A 22,313-nucleotide genomic window follows, 5' to 3' on the forward strand; every position below is an offset into this window, starting at 1 on the left:
CTAGGACCCCAACATTCTGGATGCGTTGTCGGCATACAGCATAGGTGTTAGTTGCTACAGACTGCAAGTGAGAAGATAGATTAGGCTGTGAGCTCTTCAGGTCAAAGCCTGTGGTCATGTGGTCTGTAGAATGCTGTGTATGAGGTCGTGATAAAACAAGAACGCACAGCGCATGGAGGAACTGTCGCAGTCCATTGATTAATGCTTCACACCTTATATATTGGGAGTGCGGACCGTCTTCATGCTGAGGTTCTATGATGTATGTAATGACATAAAGGAAAATTAATTAACTCTGTTTGGAGATGATACTTGTTGCAGCTTTAATAGAATTCTTTGCATTCCTTGATTAATTGTACGGGATACATTTTCAGCCAGCTGACACTGTTGCCGTCCTGTTTAATAGATATTTTTAAATATAGGTGTACAATTTAATAATTGACTGCACACTGGAATAATTGTAATTGTATTTTATTCACTTCTACCGGATCCCGTGACATTCAGAGGATGAAAATTATGTACAGTACACTATGTGCATAAATGTCATATATATTAAAGAGAGAGGAGAGGTGGGAGGGAGGGAGAGAGAGAGGGGGAGGGAGAGGGAGGGGGGGCAGGGGCGGATTTACCACAAGGCCAACCGAGGCCCGGCCTCAGGGCAGCAGGGAGTAGAGGGGCAGCAGGGATGTGGAATTCCTATCTCCCGACGCCCAGGACATGCAGTTCTGGGTGCCGGGTGGGTAGTTATTTTCTTTGGGCAAGCAGGAATAAATGTACAGCAGGGAAGCTGCCACTTGTTTTGTACAAGTGATCTCAGGGATGCCGCCGAGATCACTTGTATGCCGCCTGCATACAGGGGAGCACATTGGGGAGCCTGGCCTTGGGGCAGCAGAGAGAATACATCCAGCCTGGGGGGTAGAGAAAGAGAAAGAAGGGAGAGAGAGCTCCACTGGGGGCCCCAAGACCACAGCAAATGATAGGCATGTGCAGGGCAAAAAAAAATGTTTTAGGACGAAACAAATGAAAATGATATATATATATATATACACACTGTATATACACTCACACACACAGTATATACACATTATTTTTGGCTGCAAAGGAAAAGTTCAGGGATAATCAGAACCTGCCAGACACACACTAAAAGCAAACAAGCCATGCAGCAATAAAGAGTGGTTAAGAGAGACAGGACAGAGATGGTTCTGCCGCTGTGTCTGATTGCCCTACAGCAGTTCCTACATCCCAGCGGAATTTCCCTTCTGATCTGTCAAATGAATTGAATTTTCAAAAACTCCACAGCTAAATTCTTATATAACCTGCAGAAAAGAGTGCGCTGGTTTAGAGCAATTCTATTTTTTTTATAAATGCATGTGTAGATGACCATTTAAAGTGGACCTGTAACAAAAGAAATACAGGGCTGCCATTGCTAGCCTCTTACGCAAATGGCAGTTAGCCTGGTTGTGTCTGGATAACTAGCCAGGCATGGTCTGAAGACAATACATGGTCTGCCATTAATGGCCTCCTTTGGGCTGGCCGTGTCTGCCTTACTTCTGCATCAGAGAGCTGGAACAAGAATTGTGTCATTGTATCTTTTTGAAGAAGTCTGTGACAAAAAAAGTCTTAAAAAAAGTTAGATCAGGGTTTGATCTGGGTTAATGGATGGGCAGCACAGTGGCTTAGTGGTTAGCACTTCTGCCTTGCAGCATTCGGGTCCCCAACTCATATCCTGATCAGGACACTAGCTGCAAGGAGTTTCCATGTTCTCCCTGTGCTTGCGTGAGTTTCCTCCCATGTTGCAAAGACACGCTGGAAGGTAAATTAGTATCTGTATTGGTGCCGATACCGAGTATTTGGACGAGTACTCGTACTCGCTCATATGCTCTGATACCTTCCCCAATACCAGAACTTCCGCTCAGAGGAAGATTTCCTCTGACAGTCAGTGCCTTAGGGTAACATGAAGCCAGCTTCCTGGGCAACCAGGAAGCCAGGTGGCGAGTAATGACCCGATGACCATGCTGATTGGCTGGGAAGCTGGCTTCTTGGTTAATCAGCATCAAACTGGCCGAACAGCCATCTCCTTGCTGATTTTCTGGGAAGCTGGCTTCCCGGCCAATCAGCATATAACTGGCTTCCCGGCCAATCAGGAAGCTGGGAGGCAGGTCATTACTCACAGCCCGGATTCCTGATTGACTGGTCTGCTGGCTCGATATGCATGCCAGCGGAAGCACCAGTATCTGGAATCGGTACCAGTGAATAACGAAGGCAACATATCCGTACTCGTACTCGATACCAAAAAAACGGTTTCAGTGCATCCCTAATGATTGTGATTGGATATCACAGTAATCACATGATCAGTAGCTGGTCCTTCCAGTTCCCAGTTAGTCTGAGATCAGAAGCTGTTGGTGACAGCTTGGTCTTGGACATGCTACCAGCACAAAACAATACTGCATATGTGACACCATGGAAGAACGTTCATCTCTATGACATGTCAAATATGTGTAACGCGGATGGGAAGGTGTTGGGTAACACTTACAGGTTTAGCCCCTCCCACAGCCTGTGACTGAAGAGCAAAAGGGTGTTTTTATGTATTTAAAGAGATAATGTGTGCCTTTTATCTCTGCCTGGAGTTCAAGCAGTATTAACCTCTCAATGTTTTTTTTTTTTTAATAATGAATCCAATAAAACAAATATACATGTTTTTTACATTTTTGCCCAAGCACTTACAGTCATCATGTTTCTGAACAGCTCCAACTCTCTCAGCGTGGCTTCCCTGTCCAGTACAAGATCACAAGGGGGAGTACAGTCTCCAGCAGCCGTCCATCTACTAGCTTGGAAAAATTAGAAAGAAGGAAGGAAAGAGGGAAGAGGAGAAGGTAATGGGGGAGTGTCTTGCCTTGCTTTGCTATACCTGTGTGTTTGTAGAGACACACACAGCTTACTAGCACACTCAAGGGTGGCTCCAGGGGCGTAACTAGAAATCACAGGGCCCCATAGCAAAATTTTGTGGTTGCTAGTTACACACCGGATATCCCAAACAGCCCACCATAGACTCTCTATGCAGAGCCCACCATAGACTCTCTATGCAGAGCCCACCATAGACTCTCTATGCAGAGCCCACCATAGACTCTCTATGGTGGGCTCTGCAGGGTCTCAGGAAGTTAGTCAAACCCTCTTACCTGTCCACCTCCTCCATCACTGCCGACGCTGGCCCCAGCCTTCCAACTCCGCAGCTACTGGCTGTCACTGATTCAGCAGCGGCTGTGAGGAGGAACGCGCTGCTGCACAGATCACTGACAGGTTGTCAGTGATCTGGACAGCGGCGTGTTCCTCCTCACAGCCGCCAGTGACAGCAGGCAGCCTGATATGCCATAGCGACCCAGGCGGCCAGCACGGCATCATGGGGATGTCCTAGCCGGGCCCCCCTGTGCCCCAGGCCCCATAGCGACCGCCTGGGTCGCTATGGCAATTGTTCCGCCACTGGGTGGCTCCATAGCAGCCTACAAGGGAAAGGAACCACCCTAAAAGAGGATATCAGGGCCAGTGCTCAGGGTGGCAGCTGCTTCTGCAGAAAGCTAAAACTTTTAAACATCAGGAAGCAGAATCCATTCTAAGTGATTTCATCAGCATTTAAAGAAGCTTAAAAATATTCTGACTTTAATATGACTTTCAGCTTTAATCGCTGCTGCGTGTTTTTGGTGTAGCTTACGCCGCAGAGATTCATTCGTCCTATCAAAATTCTAGTTGACAGATTGAGTGAAAGCTTTTACTTTAATTGGTGATCTTCCTCGTGTCCATGTCCTTATTTTTCTGTGACAGCCCCTATTAAAGTTGCAGAGGACTGGGATGAATCATGAAATCGGCACCACACCATGTTCTTATGAGCCTCTCTTTATTGTGATAACCTTTAATAGAGAACGGGAAGAGTGTGGCGAAGTGTCGGAGAGAGATCACCCTTTTTTTTCCGCTACTCTGCAGACTGACAGCTCAGGAAATGAATGTCTTCCTTTCAATCACGATGAATCCTCGTCTTAGACATTGCAGAACATGATAGACAAACACCCTCTTTAGAGGAGCGGATATATAATTTATAGGAAGCTGCCTCCAGGGATGGACACCTCACCATCAGTGGCTTTTTGGAATAATGAAGACAGGAATCAGAGTCTATGTAAAGCAGACGCTTGTTTCTTTAGCTGATAAGCCCAGTGACAGCTGCTAAGTTTAGGCGAACGCGGAACAGTTTAATGGCGAAAACTACAGCGATCCGAGTGTTTCTGATAAATTAATTCCTATATATTGCTTATAATTTAGCATTCTCTGGTTTTGCCCTTCAACATGCGAATTGCATCAAAAAATACCTTTAACGTGGGTTCACACCTTAGCATATTGGAAACTCGCGTTTGCCGGGCGTTTCTTACCGCACGGTTTTACCGCGATTTGCGGTAAAAGAAACGCGCGGCAAACGTGAGTTTCCGAGTGGCTATCCTGATGGATACAGCGGGATACACGCGTTAATACGCCCCAAAGAAGCTCCTGTACTTCTTTGGGCGTATGGAGTTTTACCGCGCGATCATACGCGCAGGTGAGAACCATGCCCATAGGCAAACATGGGTTTTCACCGTAGGAACGCGCGGTAAAACGCTCAGGTGTGAACCGGGCTAAAGGAGAAATATGAGGCAAGTGATTTTATCTCAGCATCATAATCTGAGCCGACCTGTGACAATGAAACTGTCACAGGTCGGCTCAGTAGATCGGGAAGTGAGCGAACACATACCGTTGCTCGCTCACTTCTCGATCTATCCGTGCAGAGAGCCATGACTGTCACTCACGGCTCTATGCAGGGATTCCCCCCCTCCCCTGTCCGATCCACCAGCACTGACTGGTCGAACGGATGGGGGAGGGGGCAGGTACAGCTGGCTATGCCTCTAGATAGGCAGAGTCAGCTGTCACTCACGCAGCTGGGTGGATCCAGACAGAAATGTCAGATAAAAGATGAAGAGATACATTTAGAGATACATGCAGTGGTGTATTTTGGTTTTGTGCTGCCCTAGGCAAGACTAAACTCGGGCACCCCCCATCAATCTAAATTTGCCCCACCCATTCCTGTTTAGGACATTTTGCGCAACCTATCTGTCACTGGATACAGCACACACCGGGTTTCGGGAGAGCTGTGCAGGGTCTCAAGAGGACTGTGCAGGGTCCCTTTCCCTGCATACATGTGCTGCTCCTCTTACCTGCAGCTCAAAGTGCCATCAGTACCAACAGGATACATTGCACTCCCCAGCCTGCTTCTGGGACATCCCACCATCAGATCACATGGTATGGCCAGCCCCGAGCCACCCGCTGCTTCTCCTCCACCTCCTGCACAAAGCCAGCCGGACCGCATCTCACTGGGCCCTCCCCTCCACCAGCCAGCTCTCTAATTAGTCAGCCACTCTTAGTGCCTTGCGGCCGCCCAGTTTGCCTCATTAGGCAGCCACCGCTGCCTGATCCTGTGCCACCAAGCCTTGGCCAACCTGGCAAGTGTCCAGTATGCCCAAAGGCAAATCCAGCCCTATCCGTCTCATTGATTTTGGTGGCGTTTTCTGCCGCCCCCCTGGAAAGTGCTGCCATAGGCAAATGCCTAGTTTGCCTTGCGGTACATACACCCCTGGATACATGTGCAATGTAGGCACATGGAGGGTGCTACACACACCCAAAAAACTTTATCAAACTACCTGTGTGTGTAGTACATTCTGTCCTCCTGCTCTGCTGCCAGTCCCCACCTTACACTTGCCGGCAATTCCCAAAAGTCAAAATGACAGCTAGGAGTTTTGTATATACAGCAGCTGTGAAAGCTGCTGCTGTCAAAAAACGCCTGACACCTTGCTTATAAACATTCTTTAAATGCAACATAGAGAGATACATAGTTACGTTATTACTTTATTATCTGTTTCATTCACCAAATCCAGGTCCTTATAATTGGTACAGCAGGCAGGTGTGCAGACCCGGGAACTCCAGATAGGTATGGTGCAAGTGCCTCATAATGGGCACAGCATCTGTAGAGACCCAGACATTCAGCTTGGTGATTGTGCGAATCCTTTATAATGGGCACAGCAGGTGTGCAGACCCAGAAACTCAGCTTGGTGAACATGGGAACTCCTCATAATAGGCACAGCAGGTGTGCAGACCCAGAAACTCAGCTTGGTGAACATGTGAACTCCTCATAATAGGCACAGCAGGTGTGCAGACCCAGAGACTCAGTTTGGTGATGGTGGAAATCCCTTATAATTGGTACAGCAGGTGTGCAGACCCGGGAACTCTATATAGGTATGGTGCAAGCGCCTCAAAATGGGCACAGCATCTGTAGAGACCCAGGAATTCAGCCTGGTGATGGTGCGAATCCTTTATAAAGGGCACACCGCTCAGTGATGGTGGGAGACTCTCATATTGGGCACAACAGGTGTGCAGACCCAGGAACTCAGCCCAGCGATGGTGGAAACCGCTCATATTGGGAACAGCAGCCCAGATAGCAATGATAACTTGCTACAAACTTGTGGCGGGGTGAAATTGTAATTTTGTTAACTTGCTACACATATTCCTGGCAAGTTGTAGACTTGCAGAACACTTGCAGCACAAGTTCTAGGTGACACTTTTTGAATTTGTAGCAAATTTGCTTGGCAAGTCTACAGCAAGAGTCCTGCAGGTCTTAAGGTCCCCACACACCTTGCGATAATCGTACGATAATCGCGGGAAATCCCGCGATCATATGATTATCGTAAGGTGTGTGGAAGCCGTGCGACCTCTACTACGCACGACTTTAAACTTACGAACATGTTTCAAAACCCGCTGAGCATCGTACGATGTTCGGCGGGTGTGTAGCATGTTCGTAAGATAAAAGCCTGACAGGCCGGTGTGCGCAAGCGCACACTGCCCGTTCGGCATTGCGGTCATCGGAAGCCCGCCCCTCAGGGGGCGTGGTTTGCGATCATCGCAAGTACGATCTGCCTATGCATGATAGGCAGATCGTCGTTTTTTTTTAAGTACCTTACAACCATCGCAAGACAAAGGTCTTGCGATGGTTGTAAGGTGTGTGCCCAGCCTTAGCAAGAGCTCTGCAAGCTCGCTGGTCTGGAGAATTGCAATGCAGACTTGCTGTAATTGTGCAACAAAATTGTGAAGCTCGGCAAGTCTGCAATAGTTTAGCAAGTCATTTTCAAACTTGCAGCTCAATTGCTTGCTATCTGGTAGGTGTGCAAAGCCAGGGACTCAGCTAAATGATGGTGGAAACCACACATAATGGGCACAATAGCTGTTCAGAACCAGGAACTCAGCTTGGTGATGGTTGAAATCCCTCATAATGGTCACTGCAGGTTTCGGACCCAGGAACTTAGCTTGGTGATGGTAGAAATCCCTTTTAATGGGCACAACAGGTATGCAGATCCAGGAACTCAGTGCAGAGATCTCACCAATTAAGTCCCTCCAAAATCTATAGACAACTGAAATATCAGGTGTGGGTGGAGTGATCTTTTAAATGTACATTAGGTAGACAAGTGAAACAAATGGCAATTAACCTCAATATAACTCGACATCAGCACAGGTAAGCAGGACGGCATACTTTAGCATAGACAGCATCAATTTGGCCTCAGCTCAGATAAGTAGAGAAGTATTATACTGTATAAGCATTATGAGTAATGGTAGACAGTGCCGTGTCATCAAACTGTAAATAATGATAAACTGTCTTGCTTAGAGGCTCAGCAGATTATAAGTAAAGTTTGTAGAGTAATATTCATTAAATGTAAATAGGGCTTCAACTTTTAAGCTGAACTAACGCATTCAACACACCAAGGAACCTGCCAGCGGACCTGAACACTCAGATAGGACCATCTAAGACCAAGACATGTTTTCTGTTCACTTCCTGTTGTGCCTTCAGGGCAAGCAGTGAAGGGAAATCATCTTTAGTTTTGGATATAATAGGAAATGGTTAAACCCCTGTTGGTTTTTTTTGCCTACTGTGTTCAATTTAAAGCCGAACTCCGGCCTTCCTTTCAAGTCTTCCAAATGTGTATCATATCCTCTCCTGGATTGGAATTGCTTCCTCTGATTTCACTGCACACTGGGAGCTTCTCACAACAAGCACTAGAAGCTGCAGCAAGACAGACGAAGCCCGCCTCATTTTCTGGCTGGAAGATGTCCAGCATCATCTGACACTTTCCTCCCCGGGTTCACTGTCCCTGGCCCACTCCACTTATTAGATTTTAGTTCTTCCACTTATGGAGACTCACCATCACATGTGGGTATTACCTAGGGTGGTCTGCATGTAAATTCAACCTTCCTAGGAACCAGAGGCATAACTAGAAACTTCCCAGATAGCAAGGATAACTTGCCACAAACTTGTGCCGGGGTTAAATTGTAATTTTGTTAACTTGCTGCACACATTCCTGGCAAGTTGTAGACTTGCAGAGCACTCGCAGCACAAGTTCTAGGCGACACTTTTTGAATTTGTAGCAAATTTGCTTGGCAAGTCTATTGCAAGAGTCCTGCAGGTCTTAGCAAGAGCTCTGCAAGCTCGCTGGTCTGGAGACTTGCAATGCAGACTCGCTGTAATTGTGCAACAAAATTGTGAAGCTTGGCAAGTCTGCAAGAGTTTAGCAAGTCATTTTCTAACTTGCAGCACAATTTCTTGCTATCTGGGTTCAGCGTGCCAGTGCAACAAACCAGGCCCCGCCCCCCACCTCCATCGGAAGGAGCTGAGAGTTGGCCTGTTGCATGCTGCGACTGTGCCCTGACGTTCCACCACTTGGCGGGGGGTGAGGGTATTAAGCGCCAAGGTGCCGACATTGCCCCCTGGGACTACAGCTTCCAGTAGGAAGGCGCTCTGCAGCTCTAGTAGTTTGCGTTGGGGGGGAAATATCAGTGGGGGCGTCATACACAGACAGTAGTCTATTATAGGTGGAGAGGTTGGGGGATGCTCACTGGGTAGAACACAGACAGTATGGAGAAGGACACAGACATCAGTAAGTGATGGAGGGAGATTAAGGATAACATAGTATCAACTACCCTTGGTACCTGCAGCTCTCCATATTCCAGTTCTCTGTCCCCGTTCCCTGTCTGTGCCTGCTGTTTACCGCACCTCTCTCCAAAAGCCACGCTGCCTGGACCTCCAGTCTGTATGTTTCACCTCCCTCACTGCGTTGCCTACTGGGAAATGTACTTCTCCCCTCCCCACGCCCTGGCTACAGCGTCTGCCACACTGCTTAGTTTCACTAATGCTGCGGGTGGCACGAGGGACCCGCTGGCCCTTTTCTTCCTCTCTGGGCCCCCCCCAACTGGCGTAATAGGAGGGCCCGGGTTGCAATTGTGACCTCTGCGACCCTGATAGTTCCGCCAGTGCTAGGAACGTCCCCTCCTTCAGACAGGCATCCACCCATCAAGGCATTTTAAATTTGCGTTGCTTGGATGCACTGAAATGTATTCACCTAAGTTAAAATGAAAGTTCAATTAGGTTCTAAGGTAAATTGGGTGACCCATCTAGCTTTAGAATAGCTGCAATCTGTACTGCATGGCATTAGGAGCGCCAAAATTTACATCACTCGCTGTCAGGATTTGCACATTTTTTGGAGCTTGATGTACTTGTAACAAAGTTAGAAAGTACAGATACGGAGGGAGCAAGACAAGCATCGCGCTTCGCTACAATGTGTCAAGCAAAGGAGGTTTACAATAACTGTGAATATCTTTTATAACTCAATTCTGCATCAAACCATCCCTAGAGGGCACGCAGAGTCCAATAACTTTAATCTTCTCGGTTAATAATTGTGTATGTAAAAACCAATCTAATTTGGGGAGCGGGAATTGTTCCTCCAGGATGCGTTATTCTTCCCGGGAAGGAATATATTACGCCTCTAAAAAAGTAACAGTAAAAGACCGCGCCACAGAAAGTAATTCATTATTTTCCTAAATCTTTCATTATTCCATCGGGAGGTGAGCCTGAAATAGCTCACAGGAAGCGTTCTTAATTAGCTTTCTCTCCGTATCAAATATAATATAGTTTTAACATTAAAATGTCACTCATGGGAGAGTCCAGTTTGTAGAGATGATTAATGGGTTCGGGTTTCCGTGTTGACATTCTCGATAGCGAGGAAGAAAGTCTACGCCAGGAAAATGTTGCAATTACCGTTTGATAATTTGATGCACAATGGAAATTATCTGCGGTAAAATATTTGTTCGTTTAACGTTCCCGAGTGTTCTGCTTGTGTTAGCAGCGAACAATTTGCTTCTCTAGACCTTCCATTTAAGACGTTCATAATTTAGTCCTCGTAAATGGCTCGAGATGCCGAGCTGCTTTACCAGTACAATCAATTTGTTAAATGTTCAAGTCAATCATCTGATAATCTGTGGAGGGCCCCTTTGTTTAGCCTAGATGTCGTGCTTATGTCGTAAAGTAGATGTAAACCAGGGGCGTAGCCAGGGCCGGATTTACTCTCTCTGCTGCCCCAAGGCCAGGTTTCTCAATGCACCCCCCTACCCCCCTCCCCCAACACCACCACCACCATGGAGAATGGCAGACCTGCAGACAAAAAATATAGAAAATAACTACCCACCCGCTGCACGGAACTGCAGGTCCTGGGCATCGGAAGATAGGAATTCCACACCCCTGCTGCCCCTTTACTCCTTGCTGCCCTGAGGCCGGGCCTTGGTTGGCCTTGTGGGAAATCAGGCCCAGGGCGTAACTAGAAATCACAAGGCCCCATAGCAAAATGTTGTATGGGGCCTGTGATTTCTAGTTACGTCCCTTGCAGAGCCCACCTGAGAACGCAAGCAGCTCACCTGAGAGTGACCCTGCAGAGCCCACCATAGACTCTATGGTGGGCTCTGCAGGGTCTCAGGTAGGCTAGTCACACCCCTGCACACCTCTTACCTGTCGGCCCGAGCCGCTGTCCGACTCCTCCTCCTGCACAGGGCCCCGCCTCCTCTTCCATCGCCGGGCACTGTCTCCTCTTCCATCGCCGGGCCCCCCCTCCTCCTCTGACGTCACCGACCCCAGCTCCTCTTCTGTCGCCAGGCCCCACCTCCTCCTCCGCTGCCAACGCCAGGCCCAGCATCCTCCGCCGCAGCTGCTGGTTGTCACTGGCGGGTGTGAGGAGGAACGCGCCGCTGCAAAGATCACTGACAACAGCGACACATTCCTCCTCACACCCGCCAGTGACAGCCAGCAGCCTGACATGCCATAGGGACCCAGGCGACCCAAAGCTGCATGCAGGGCCAGTCCTATAATAAGGCAGCCTCAGGTGCCATCTCTTTGGGTCATGTGGGCACCTTCCGCTCTCTTTCTGGCAAGAGCATCCAAGGTTGCTAAGGGCCGAGCGAGGACATGTGTCATCTGTTAACAACCTGGGACATCCAGCTCTAAACAACCGGGGATGCTCAGGCCAGTCCTGGCAAGCAGTGAGTTAACTGGAAAGCTGTGGCCAGCATTGTGCCTCCCCCTCCCAGGGTTAGCATGCAACAATGTACCTTTGCCTAGGTAAGTGAAAAGGTTAGGAATGCCCCTGGCTGCATGGCATTTCTCAGGCTGGGTTTCCTGATGGTGACATTATTATGTGTGTTCAAATGAACACTTGTAGTCTCCATCAGAAGCCCATGTGACAGGGTGACAACGTAGGAGCGCAATTGATAGACAAAGAGAGAGTGTTGTCACTATGTGACAAGTGTCCCAAGAAGGACCTTCATAGCAAGATCATCAGACATAATTTTAATGAAAGCTACAAATGTAAAATATTGCATGACGTTAACATGTTGAAGAGTATAGTTGTTGACATTTAAACTTTCATTTCTGGAGGCGGTGTTGTACTGTGGTTTGAGCTGGTCCATTAAGTCGTCTTAAAATTCAGCACAGGGATGCTGGTAACCACTTATAATGGGCACAGCAGATGTACAGACCCAGGAACTCAGCACAGGGATGGTGGGAAACTGCCATTCTGCTCCCTGACAGCGAGGTGTGAGGTTGCTGGTTCCTTAGTTTGTGAGCTTCCAGAGACCGGGGGCTAGAGTTGCTTCTCTGCCCCCAGGAGAGATGCTGGATCCTGGGGAGGACCCCGGCGGGAGCTCCCTGGAGAGGCCTGTGACTAGGCCTCAGCCTGTGGAAGATTCTGGGCCTGGCCCAAGGAGGAATGAGTCCCTGTCTGCCTTTAGACGGAGGATTGTTGGAAAGCTGACGCGGATTGATAAAGAGGAGGAGAAATTGACGGCTTTGAAAGCTGAATTTAGGAAGAAAAAGCTGATTAATCCAAAGTGTTCAGCAAGAAGAGACCGGCACTGAGGCCTGAGTTTAGAGACGTGGAGCAAGCTTTGAGGAAGCAGACGGAGTTGGTGAGCGCTCTGAAGGAGAGCAGCGGAGCATTTAAAGAGAAGTATAGAAATGAAGAGCGTTTCAGCAGGATGAGGAGAGGAGAGAGATGTAAGGACAGTCCTCCCAGATACATCTAGGTGACCCCAGGAAATAAGGACGGTCCTCCCAGATACATCTAGGTGACCCCAGGAAATAAGCACAGTCCTCCCAGATCATTCCCGGGGACACCATTCTTCTCTGTGACACTCACCGTACAATCTGCCACATCCCGGTACTTGCCAAGGTGCAGAGCCTGGAAACAAAGATGGTGCCGGTTAGGACGGTAATACAGTCACACCAGGTACAAGGACGTGCCCCCCAGAGACAAGGACGTCCCCCCAGAGACCAGGTGTTCCTAGATACGAAGACCTCCCCCAGAGACCAGGTGTTCCTAGATACGAAGACCTCCCCCAGAGACCAGGACGTCCCCCAGAGACAAGGACGTCCCCCCAGAGACCAGGGTGTCCCTAGATACGACCCCAGGGACCAGGTGTCCCTAGATAGAAGGACCCCCTGATATTACACGGACCCCCTCCATGTGTCTGCGACTCACCCTCTCATTGCTGCCGTGGTCCAGCGTCTCATACACCCCCATGTAATACTCGGGATCGAACATGTCCTGCAGCATACAGCGCACTCTCACCAGGCTGTTGGGTCTCAGGTAGTGCAGAGGAACGTCGTTCAGACTGGGGACCTGGAAGACAAAGACACAGCGACTCCAACCAACTGACACCACCGCGCCCCCCCGGAACTCTGCTGCTCAGCCAATAAGAGAGCCGGAGATCCCAGAAGAGTCTGACTGCCCCGTATGATGGGTTCTAGGACTCTGGCCACGCCCCCTCCCAGCATCAGATACAAACCCTCTACTGAACCGCAACCTCCTATGAAGAACCCCATTGGGTGAAATCGAGTGAGGGGGCGGAGTCATGACTGACCTCCCTGGTACCAATAAAGCGTGTTGCAGTACAGTGGAGAGCAGGTTATGTGTGGAGGGAGAGGGCGGAGCCTGGAGAGCCGTGTACCCGTGTCTGGCCGTGACATTCACACCCCAATGTGTATCTGTTCTGCAACACACGGCCTGCAGGTGAATGTGACAGAGTACAGAACTGACAGGAAGACGCCCCGAATCTTCCAACATAGCGTGTTCTGTGCACACACCAATCATACATGACATGTCACATGACACACAAAACACGTCTCATCACTTACCCAGCATGACAGGTTCTCTTGTATCTTCTCCTGGAAGTAATGTGTCACCTTCTGTTCCCAACCTGGAAGAGCCGCACTCTCCTCTGGAAGACACAACGTATAGGGATCATCTCTACATACCTCCAGCCTGGAAGATCCCACGCCCCTGCCCCCGACCTGGAAGAGCCCACACCCTGACCTGGAAGAGCCCACAATCTTCCCCCCATATTGAAATAAATCACAACACATGGAAGTTCCGATCATCGGACATGCGCTAGATACTGAACGTCAACACGCATCGTGTTGAATTTACATGTGCCATGGCGTGTTGATGTGAGTCATGGAGCGTGTTCAGTTTTTATTGGTTTCCATGGAGATCACATCTGGATGAACACAGATCATGAACATGGTCAGGAATTGGTCACATGACACATTACAGTAGCAGGATCATGTGATCACCTCGCTGTCTATACATCGATGGGAGGGAGATTTGACTTCCATCACTTAAAGGCACAGTCCACCTTTGTGACCATGTTCATGTCACCCCCATATTTACTGTGCTACATGACACATGGTCAAAGGGCGACCCCTGGGGGGCCCACTCATACAGGAGTCACTGTTACATCACTTCCTGACTCGGTGTCACCTGTACACAAAGAGTAAACATTTCCCCCATATCAGCCACCTGGTCTGGCCGGTATCAGTTCAGCACTGGGACACGCGGGCTCACCGTACAGTCGCTGCACACAGCGGAGCGGCTCGGTAATCCATTCTCCGGTACCGGGCGGACACGTGACTCCTCCAGACAGCAGCATCCTCCTCACTGCAGATCGCAACCCAGCCAGTGGCGGGAAAATGTCGTCATCAGGATAAGGGCGGAGCAAATGCTGCCAGCCGGAATCCGTACCCGCGAGGCCATGCTGCGGATGGCAGGGCGATGTCACATGACGGATCACCGGTTTTTCCAATTGGCTTACGTGGCCGTCAAGGAATCACATGAACAAGAGTGTAGCCGGTGATTGGGCCGAAGAGTTCCTTTCCTTGATTGGCTTGAAAAAAGTCAGGAGGGCGGGGAAAGGCCTTGCGGAGTGTGCTGATTGGACGAGGAGATGTCAGTTTGCCGGATCCGGCTGGAGACGTGGAGCCGCCGTGTCAGGGCAACATGGCTGACAAGAGAGGGAGCCGGGGGCCCCCGGGGGTCACAACCGGGACCAGCAATAACAACAACAACCTCCTGTTCTCTACCGGGGAGCTCAACTTCAACGTCCCCTTTCTCCCGGTGACTGGACCCGTACCGACCGGTATGTTATCGTACTGTATTCTGTGTACACTGATATCTCTGTACCCCAAGGTGCTGTGCCTGAGATCAGGTTTTGGGGAGCGCTGCCATAGACGGTGGACACGAATCTCTGCAGACGTCTTCAGATTCTCACACTGGAGTTCAGGGATTTCCTCGGCTCCATCTAGTGGCCATAATGCGCTGTGACTCTGATATGGAGATGTTCACGCGGCGAAGAGCTCTGCAAACGTTCTATAAATCCCCTCCCCCCATGTGTACTATAAGTCTGTGCTGCGCCGTCCCCTGGACGCTGCCAGGAACCTGTCCTCCGGGTGTTTTGCAGCACTGGGGTTCATGTATTGTAGAAGAACACACAGCCCATTGTTTGGGCGCCATACGGCAGGGAGGCACTGATACCGATACTAGTATCGGTGCCAATGCCGAGTATTTGGGCGAGTACTCTGGTATCGGGAAGCCAGGCGGCGAGTCATTGCACGCTGAGATCCTAGGGGTACGTTGATGTGTAGATAGAGCGAGAGGTGTAATACGTCCAGCCATATACAATGACCAATCAGGGGGTTCCTTCCTCCCAGACATATCGCACTTGGTCATCTCTCCCCCGATCTACCCAAAACTAAAGGTTCCCTCTCATTGGACCCCATGGATCTGAGGTCATCATTTCATGACTATGGGTAGAAGAACCGTTTCCAGTCCAAATGTTTCCATTGACATCCTCCTGGCCCTCATGGGCTCCCCCGGCAGAGGACACCAAGCTGCCTTTAGGGTTCCCAATCACCGCTTTGTACTCCTGGAACTCGCATACTGACTGCGCGGAATATCCGCTGAGGGTGATTGTCCTCCTTGTGATGCCGGGAATGTTGTGCACCGGGATGGACAGCTTATGGGTTGTGTGCCCGGTGATGGATGGCACGTCATGTTCTTTGCATTGAATGATTCTGTATATCTTTTTTTTTTGTCTTTAGCCCCCTATGGCGCCCCCGTACATGAGTGCAGCAGCCACGCAGCCGTACCCCAGTGGCAGGCCTGCGGCTTCCACAGTGCCAGCGGTGGCTCACTTCGTGCCCAACCTGTACGAGTCCGTCCAGCCTCACTGGTTCTTCTGTAAATTGGTGGAAGGCCGGGAGGTCTGGTCCGCGTTCAGCCTGTACGACTCTGCCAATCTGGAGGAGGTGTACAACTCCGGTGAGTGATTCCCGAGCTCTTCCCCCCGACACCTGCGTCAAGCACGGACGCGCTGCTATCCCCGTCAGCCATGTTGGACCCCCGTAGAACCATTTCAATAGAGATGCCTCCTCTTCACAGTACTTTATGCCCACCGCTCATCCTGTGAGGACTTTGTCTCCGCTCACCTTGGCATGTTGTATTCCTGTTCAGTTCAGCCGGACCCTGAGAGCGTGGTGGTGAATACAGCCGGCGGGCGCTACGACGTCCACCTGTATGACCGGGAGATGAAGGCCGTCTACTGGGAGGAGGAGGATCTGGAGGTCCGGCGCTGTTCCTGGTTCTACAAAGGCGACTCGGACAGCCGATTCGTCCCGTACAGCGAGGAGTTCAGTGAACGGTTGGAGGTAAATGGAAGCGGTGGCTGTATTGGGGGGGCCTGGGTGTCTGATGCGTATGATGTCACGTGGTGCTTCCATTCCAGGCGGAGTATAAGAAGGCGGTGACCACCAATCAGTGGCATCGGAGGCTGGAGTTCCCGGGAGGAGAAACCATTGTGATGCACAACCCTAAGGTGGGTGCCATTTGCGTCAGTCATTGTATGTGTTCTACATTCGCGTCATGCAGAGGTGGCCATCTTCTACGACCCCGCGGGCAAATTCAAGGCTGGAGCCCCTGTGGACACCTCCTAAAATGTCTTGTTCTTCTTCCCCCTTCATCTTCCAGAACAGCTTACGAGAGATAGGCTCCGCCCCTTTTAGCAGGAAACGCGTCACCCCTAGTTGTTTTAAAAGGCCCGCCTCTCTCCCAGCTCCCCAGTTTTTTTGTGTTTCCTCCGTCAGGGGGAGACATGTCACCGGAACGGTGGGGGGATAGGGGATAGGTACCCCAGTATTCCCTCTCAGTGGGACACTTGTGAGGGTCAGAATAACCTTAGTAGGCCGCCGGTGCGCTCCTCTGACAATTGGGGATTCCCCACCGGATCTTTCGTCCTCTTCAGTGCCGGGGAGGGCCAGTACCGGATCCTGCGTTACCCCCTTGGCTGAATCCTGGGACCACGTGGCTCAGCAGTCAGGGGCCGCCGGTCTAGGGATTCCGGGAGGTTCTCCACGGCCGGATCGGATGGCCAACTAGGTCACTTCCGGTGCGGGTGACTCAACTTCCGGGCGCCGCGGCCTTGCGTTCCAGGCCTCATTTCCGACGCAGAGGAAGGGGGATGGGCCTGGCTTTTCTGTGAGAGATCGCCGGTGGGAGTACTCGTTTTCGATGTCCCCGGGGGGCTGGTGCGGGATATCTTCAGATATTGGTCTGCTTCCCCCCCTAATCTCAGCCTGGCATTGTCCTTTTTACAGGTGATTGTCCAGTTTCAGCAGTCAGCGATACCCGATGAGTGGGGGACCCCTCAGGATGGGCAGTCCAGGCCCCGTGTGGTGAAGAGGGGCATAGATGACCATGATGAGATTCCAGACGGTACGTTGTCTGCAGGGAATTACCTTAGTGGTTGTCTGTACAGACGGAACACTATAATGGCAGGCCGAGGCCTGCGGAGGGCAATTCATAATGGCAGACTGGGGGCTGCGGAGGGCAATTCATAATGGCAGACTGGGGCCTGCGGAGGGCAATTCATAATGGCAGACTGGGGGCTGCGGAGGGCAATTCATAATGGCAGACTGGGGCCTGCGGAGGGCAATTCATAATGGCAGACTGGGGGCTGCGGAGGGCAATTCATAATGGCAGACTGGGGGCTGCGGAGGGGCAATTCATAATGGCAGACTGGGGGCTGCGGAGGGCAATTCATAATGGCAGACTGGGGGCTGCGGAGGGCAATTCATGGGGGTGGGGGGGCGCAGAAGAACTATGAATTTGGTGTGGGGCAGTCTTGCAGACAGTAAATAACACCCTGATATGCTCCGTCGTCTGACCTGTGCAGTGTGCAGCCCGGCTGTGTGGTACTCTGCGGAGAGGTGGCGGGTACCATAGCTACACTGAGTGTTCAGAAGGTACGGGAGCTCCTAATAATGACTGTGCCGTATCCTGTACTGTAAAGTCCGAATATACAGTAATGTCAAACTTGTGCTACATTATATCTCAACATCCTACCCCCCCCAATACTCGCCTGCATGCACCACCTCACCTGCATTCCGACTCACCCTGACCACTGTACCTGACCCCACCACCATCATGCCTGCGCGGCTTCCTAGGCTCTGCCACCACCATCCCAGCGGCCACTCTAAGGATTCTCTCCTCATTTTCTCCTCCTGTAGACAGAGCTGATTTTTTGGGTGTTTTTGGTTCTGAGTTTGTGCTCTTTGACAGGTGAGGTTCCTCAAGCCGATCATCTGGTGTTCATGGTGCACGGGATTGGACCAGTGTGCGACCTTCGCTTTAGGAGTATGGTGGAATGTGGTGAGTGACCCTCTGGCTGTATATATTCTTTTATGAAGGGGTTCATTAGAGAAAGATGGGGTAATGTATGGGTGGGCAAGGGTGTTTTTTTTGGGAAGGGGGGGGTGTAGCAGAGGATGGGGAATACTGTGGATGTTTACAATGAGGTGGGGGAGGAGGAAAAACAGAGGAGGGTTATTGGGGGCAGAGAAGGGGGGTAAAAACTGAATACTAATACCGGTGCTTCCGCTGACATAGAGCCGGCGTCCCTGGTAATCGGGCAGCGGGTAACGACATCCAGCCCGGTCTCCTGATTGCCGCGGAAGCCGGCTCCATGTTGTTTGGCCTGCTTGATTGTGATTGGCCGGGAAATCTGCTTCCTGGCCAATCGGGAAGCCGGGCGGCGAGTAATGACCCGATTGACCAGGAAGAGGGTTCGATGCTGATTGGCCAGGAAGCCAATCAGCAAAGAGCCGGCTTCCCGGCCAATCGGAAAACCAGGAGGCAGGTCATTACTTACGCCGCGGCTTCCTGATTGCACGGGAAGCCGGCTCCGTGTTCCCCTACGGCGCTGCCGGTCAGAGGAAATTTTCATCTCGACGTAAGTTCCAATGTCGGGGAAGGTATCGGGGCGTTTGGGTGAGTACGAGTACTCGGTATCACAATGATACTAGTATCGGCGCACCCCTAATCAAAACATATTTGACTGTGCTAACTAGCGCTTCTCACTGGTCAGCGCAGTCACCTGACCACGCTGACCAATGAGAGCTTGCAATTTGTGAGCGAAATTCAAAATGCATCAGGGGGGGGAGGACGGATAGTACACTTATACTGGCGGAGCTGCCTGGCTACCACCATGGCATGGCGGCTGCAATCTCGAAGCACATGCAGAATGTCCTACGCATGCGTTTATTTGCATGCAGATGGCGGGGGTAGCGGGATTGGTTTTAATTTTTTTTTAACTTTATTTTTAACTTTTTATATATTCTTATTTTTATTTTTTTACTTTAAAAAAAAAATGTTTAATTTTATTTTATTTTTCCACTTAAAGGAGAACTATGGGGTCAGGGCTTTTCCCCATAGTTCTCCTCAGGGTAACGGGAGGACACAAACTAGCATCCTCCCGTCACCCTAGGCTCAGTATATAGGGAGCTACAGCTCGCGGTATACTGAGACGCCGCAGCCGGAACGGATCCCGACATTGATGTCTGGATCCGCCCAGCTGCGTGACTGACAGCTGGCTCCGCCTATCTAGAGGCAGAGCCAGCTGTACCCGCCCCCTCCCCCGTCCGTTCCGCCAGTCAGCGCTGGACGATAGGAGGGGGGAATCCAGCCCCTCCCGTCACGGCAGAGATCAGTGACAGGATCGAGAAGTGAGCGAACGCCGGTATGTGTTCGCTCACCTCCCGATCTACTGAGCCGACCTGTGACAGTCTCATTGGTCTCAACTATGAGGTGAGTGAAAAGCCCCTCCCCCTCATAGTTCTCCTTTTTAATGTCATTCCTATCACATAGGGGATTAAATTCCCCCTGTGATAGTTTGGAGGTGACAGGTTCCATAAAGAGATGTTCTGTGCAGTTTCTGACAGCCGAGGCAGGTGGCGCTGTGATTACATTGTGATTACAGCGCCACGGTCTCCGAGAACACACAGAGAGGCCGTGGAGCAGACGTTCTTCGTCCGCTCTACGGGCTCTACGGCTGAGCCGGGGAGAGCGGGGGACCCCGAAAAAACCATGGCGGGGAGTGCGTGCAGACACAATCGCTGCTGCTCCATTTGATACAAGTGATCTAATCAGATCACTTGTGCTAAATGAGCGGCGGCTCCACAATGTACATTCGGCTCGGCTTATCCGGAGCCTGGCTAGATGTACATAAAAACGACTCGCCCGGCGCCTGAAACTGCATCGGGCGTCGGGCGATCGGAATTCCACACTCCTGTCATGGGAGAGGGGTGGGGAGCTTGGGGTACATGTGGTGCAGGTATGTGGCAGGAGGGTAAAGATGATGCAAACCCATTTCAGGAAGTCTGTGGAAGACGGGAAGGCGCGGCGTGTCGAGTTCCTGCCGGTCCATTGGCACGGCGCCCTCCATGGTGATGCCACGGGTGTGGACAGGTCAGTAGAGTTGATGGGGCGTGATGCATTGGAGTGACAGATGTGTACTATCGCCCCAACACCTAATGCTTTCGTAGCGGATCTCCATTACAACGTATCTGCCCCCAAATAAAAAAATGTCATTTCATGTCTGGTGAAGGGGACCCGGTGTGGCCCCGAAACGTTATTTGTTTTGACATGAAGCGTCGATAAACAGACGTGCTGGTGACCTCCAACAAACATCCCACAGGTAGATAGCACAGCCATGCGCCTCTGGTCTTGTTGCTGCTGGCAGTCTTTCTGTATGTGTCCCCTATAAGCATATACAGGAAGTCCCCGGGTTACATACAAGATCGGGACAGGAAGTCGCCGGGTTACATACAAGATCGGGACAGGAAGTCGCCGGGTTACATACAAGATCGGGACAGGAAGTCGCCGGGTTACATACAAGATCGGGACAGGAAGTCGCCGGGTTACATACAAGATCGGGACAGGTAGTCCCCGGGTTACATAGTCACACTCGGCAGTCTGTCAGCGATGATCTGAACCCACCTGGGGCCCATCACACGCGCGCAGTTTGGCATTCGCAGTCCTGGTGATGGATTGTACCGCGTTTCCCCGAAAATAAGACCCGTGTGTTCTATTTGTTTTGGCTCAAAAAAACACGCCAGGTCTTATTTTTTTTAATGTACAACGATCCCTACTTATTCATGTACAAAAATATGGTGATCGGGGGGCGCCGTACCTTTCCAAGAAGAATTTGGTAACCAATCGCTGGCCAGAATGAGCGAAGCGCACTCTCACTATGGATTCCTCACAGGTGGAGCGCATTTGGTATGACTCAGCCTGTGACAGGAGGCGTCGGCCTATGCGGCTCTGCTTCCTCCAACGCCGGTTTCGTTGGCACCGCTGACTCTCTCCCGCGGCTCTTCAAGTTCCCCCTTATGCCACCACCGGCCCCGGGAATGGTCACAGCTAGGTCTTATTTTCGGGGCGGGTCTTATTTTCGGGCAGGGTCTTATGTTCGTGGTAGGGTCTTATGTTCGGGGCAGGGTCTTATGTTCGAGGCAGGGTCTTATGTTCGGGGTAGGGTCTTATGTTCGGGGTAGGGTCTTATGTTCGGGGTAGGGTCTTATGTTCGGGGCAGGGTCTTATGTTCGGGGCAGGGTCTTATGTTCGGGGCGGGTCTTATATTTTAGCAATTCCCATAAATAGTCCTAGGTCTTATTTTCGGGGAACGGGGTATTCATCTGATGTGGTGTACGATGTACGTGCGGCGTTAGTAAGAGGCTGAACCCGTTCTGTCTTTTTATAGGCGGATCAAGAAGATCACGTTGCCAAGCACTGCGCGTCTTCGCCATTTCACCAACGAGACCCTCCTGGACATTCTGTTCTACAACAGTCCCACCTACTGCCAGACCATTGTGGACAAAGTCAGCCTGGAGATGAACCGGCTCTATGAGCTCTTCATGAGCCGAAACCCGAACTTCACCGGAAGGGTCTCTGTGGCCGGTCACAGTTTAGGTGCGTGGTCCAGTCTGCCGCCTTCTGGATGTACTTGGTGCCGGTATTACGGAGCCGAGATTGTTAACGGTCTGCTGGGATATATACAATAGACATGAAGGGGCGGAGCTGTAGATGATTTGGGAATGTCGCATGCAGTCACCCCGCTGACATTTGTCTTTACATATTTCAGGCTCTCTGATTCTATTCGACATCCTGTCCAACCAGCAAGATATAACGGCCCCTCCCCCAGCACAGGCCCCGCCTTCTAATGTGAATTCTGCACTGAAGCAAGAAGGAGCGGGGGACAGTCGGGTAAGT

General features: G+C 50.8%; 2 protein-coding genes across 2 annotated transcripts in view; one reads left to right on the top strand and one right to left on the bottom strand.

Annotated features, from left to right (window-relative positions):
• Positions 1-12,497: 12,497 nt before the first annotated feature.
• On the bottom strand, positions 12,498-14,419 carry LOC108796738 (mini-chromosome maintenance complex-binding protein-like). The gene is made up of 4 exons (XM_018568250.1): positions 14,280-14,419; positions 13,571-13,653; positions 12,915-13,055; positions 12,498-12,614 (listed from the first exon to the last, which is right to left on the bottom strand). Exons 1-4 carry the CDS (start codon positions 14,362-14,364, stop codon positions 12,498-12,500), a joined length of 426 nt encoding a protein of 141 aa, XP_018423752.1. The 5' UTR covers positions 14,365-14,419.
• A 1,392-nt stretch (positions 14,420-15,811) lies between these two features.
• LOC108796740 (SEC23-interacting protein-like) overlaps positions 15,812-22,313 on the top strand; it is a 12,892-nt gene continuing 6,390 nt past the window's right edge. Inside the window, 9 exon segments of the mRNA XM_018568252.1 lie at positions 15,812-16,034; positions 16,230-16,417; positions 16,495-16,584; positions 17,363-17,480; positions 18,327-18,416; positions 19,770-19,788; positions 20,388-20,510; positions 21,805-22,013; positions 22,186-22,307. Coding sequence (XP_018423754.1) covers positions 15,818-16,034; positions 16,230-16,417; positions 16,495-16,584; positions 17,363-17,480; positions 18,327-18,416; positions 19,770-19,788; positions 20,388-20,510; positions 21,805-22,013; positions 22,186-22,307 — 1,176 coding nt within the window. The 5' untranslated portion in view covers positions 15,812-15,817.

This window comes from Nanorana parkeri, unplaced genomic scaffold (genome assembly GCF_000935625.1).
Source record: "Nanorana parkeri isolate BGI_ZX_2015 unplaced genomic scaffold, ASM93562v1 scaffold1162, whole genome shotgun sequence".
Classification (NCBI taxonomy): domain Eukaryota; kingdom Metazoa; phylum Chordata; class Amphibia; order Anura; family Dicroglossidae; genus Nanorana; species Nanorana parkeri.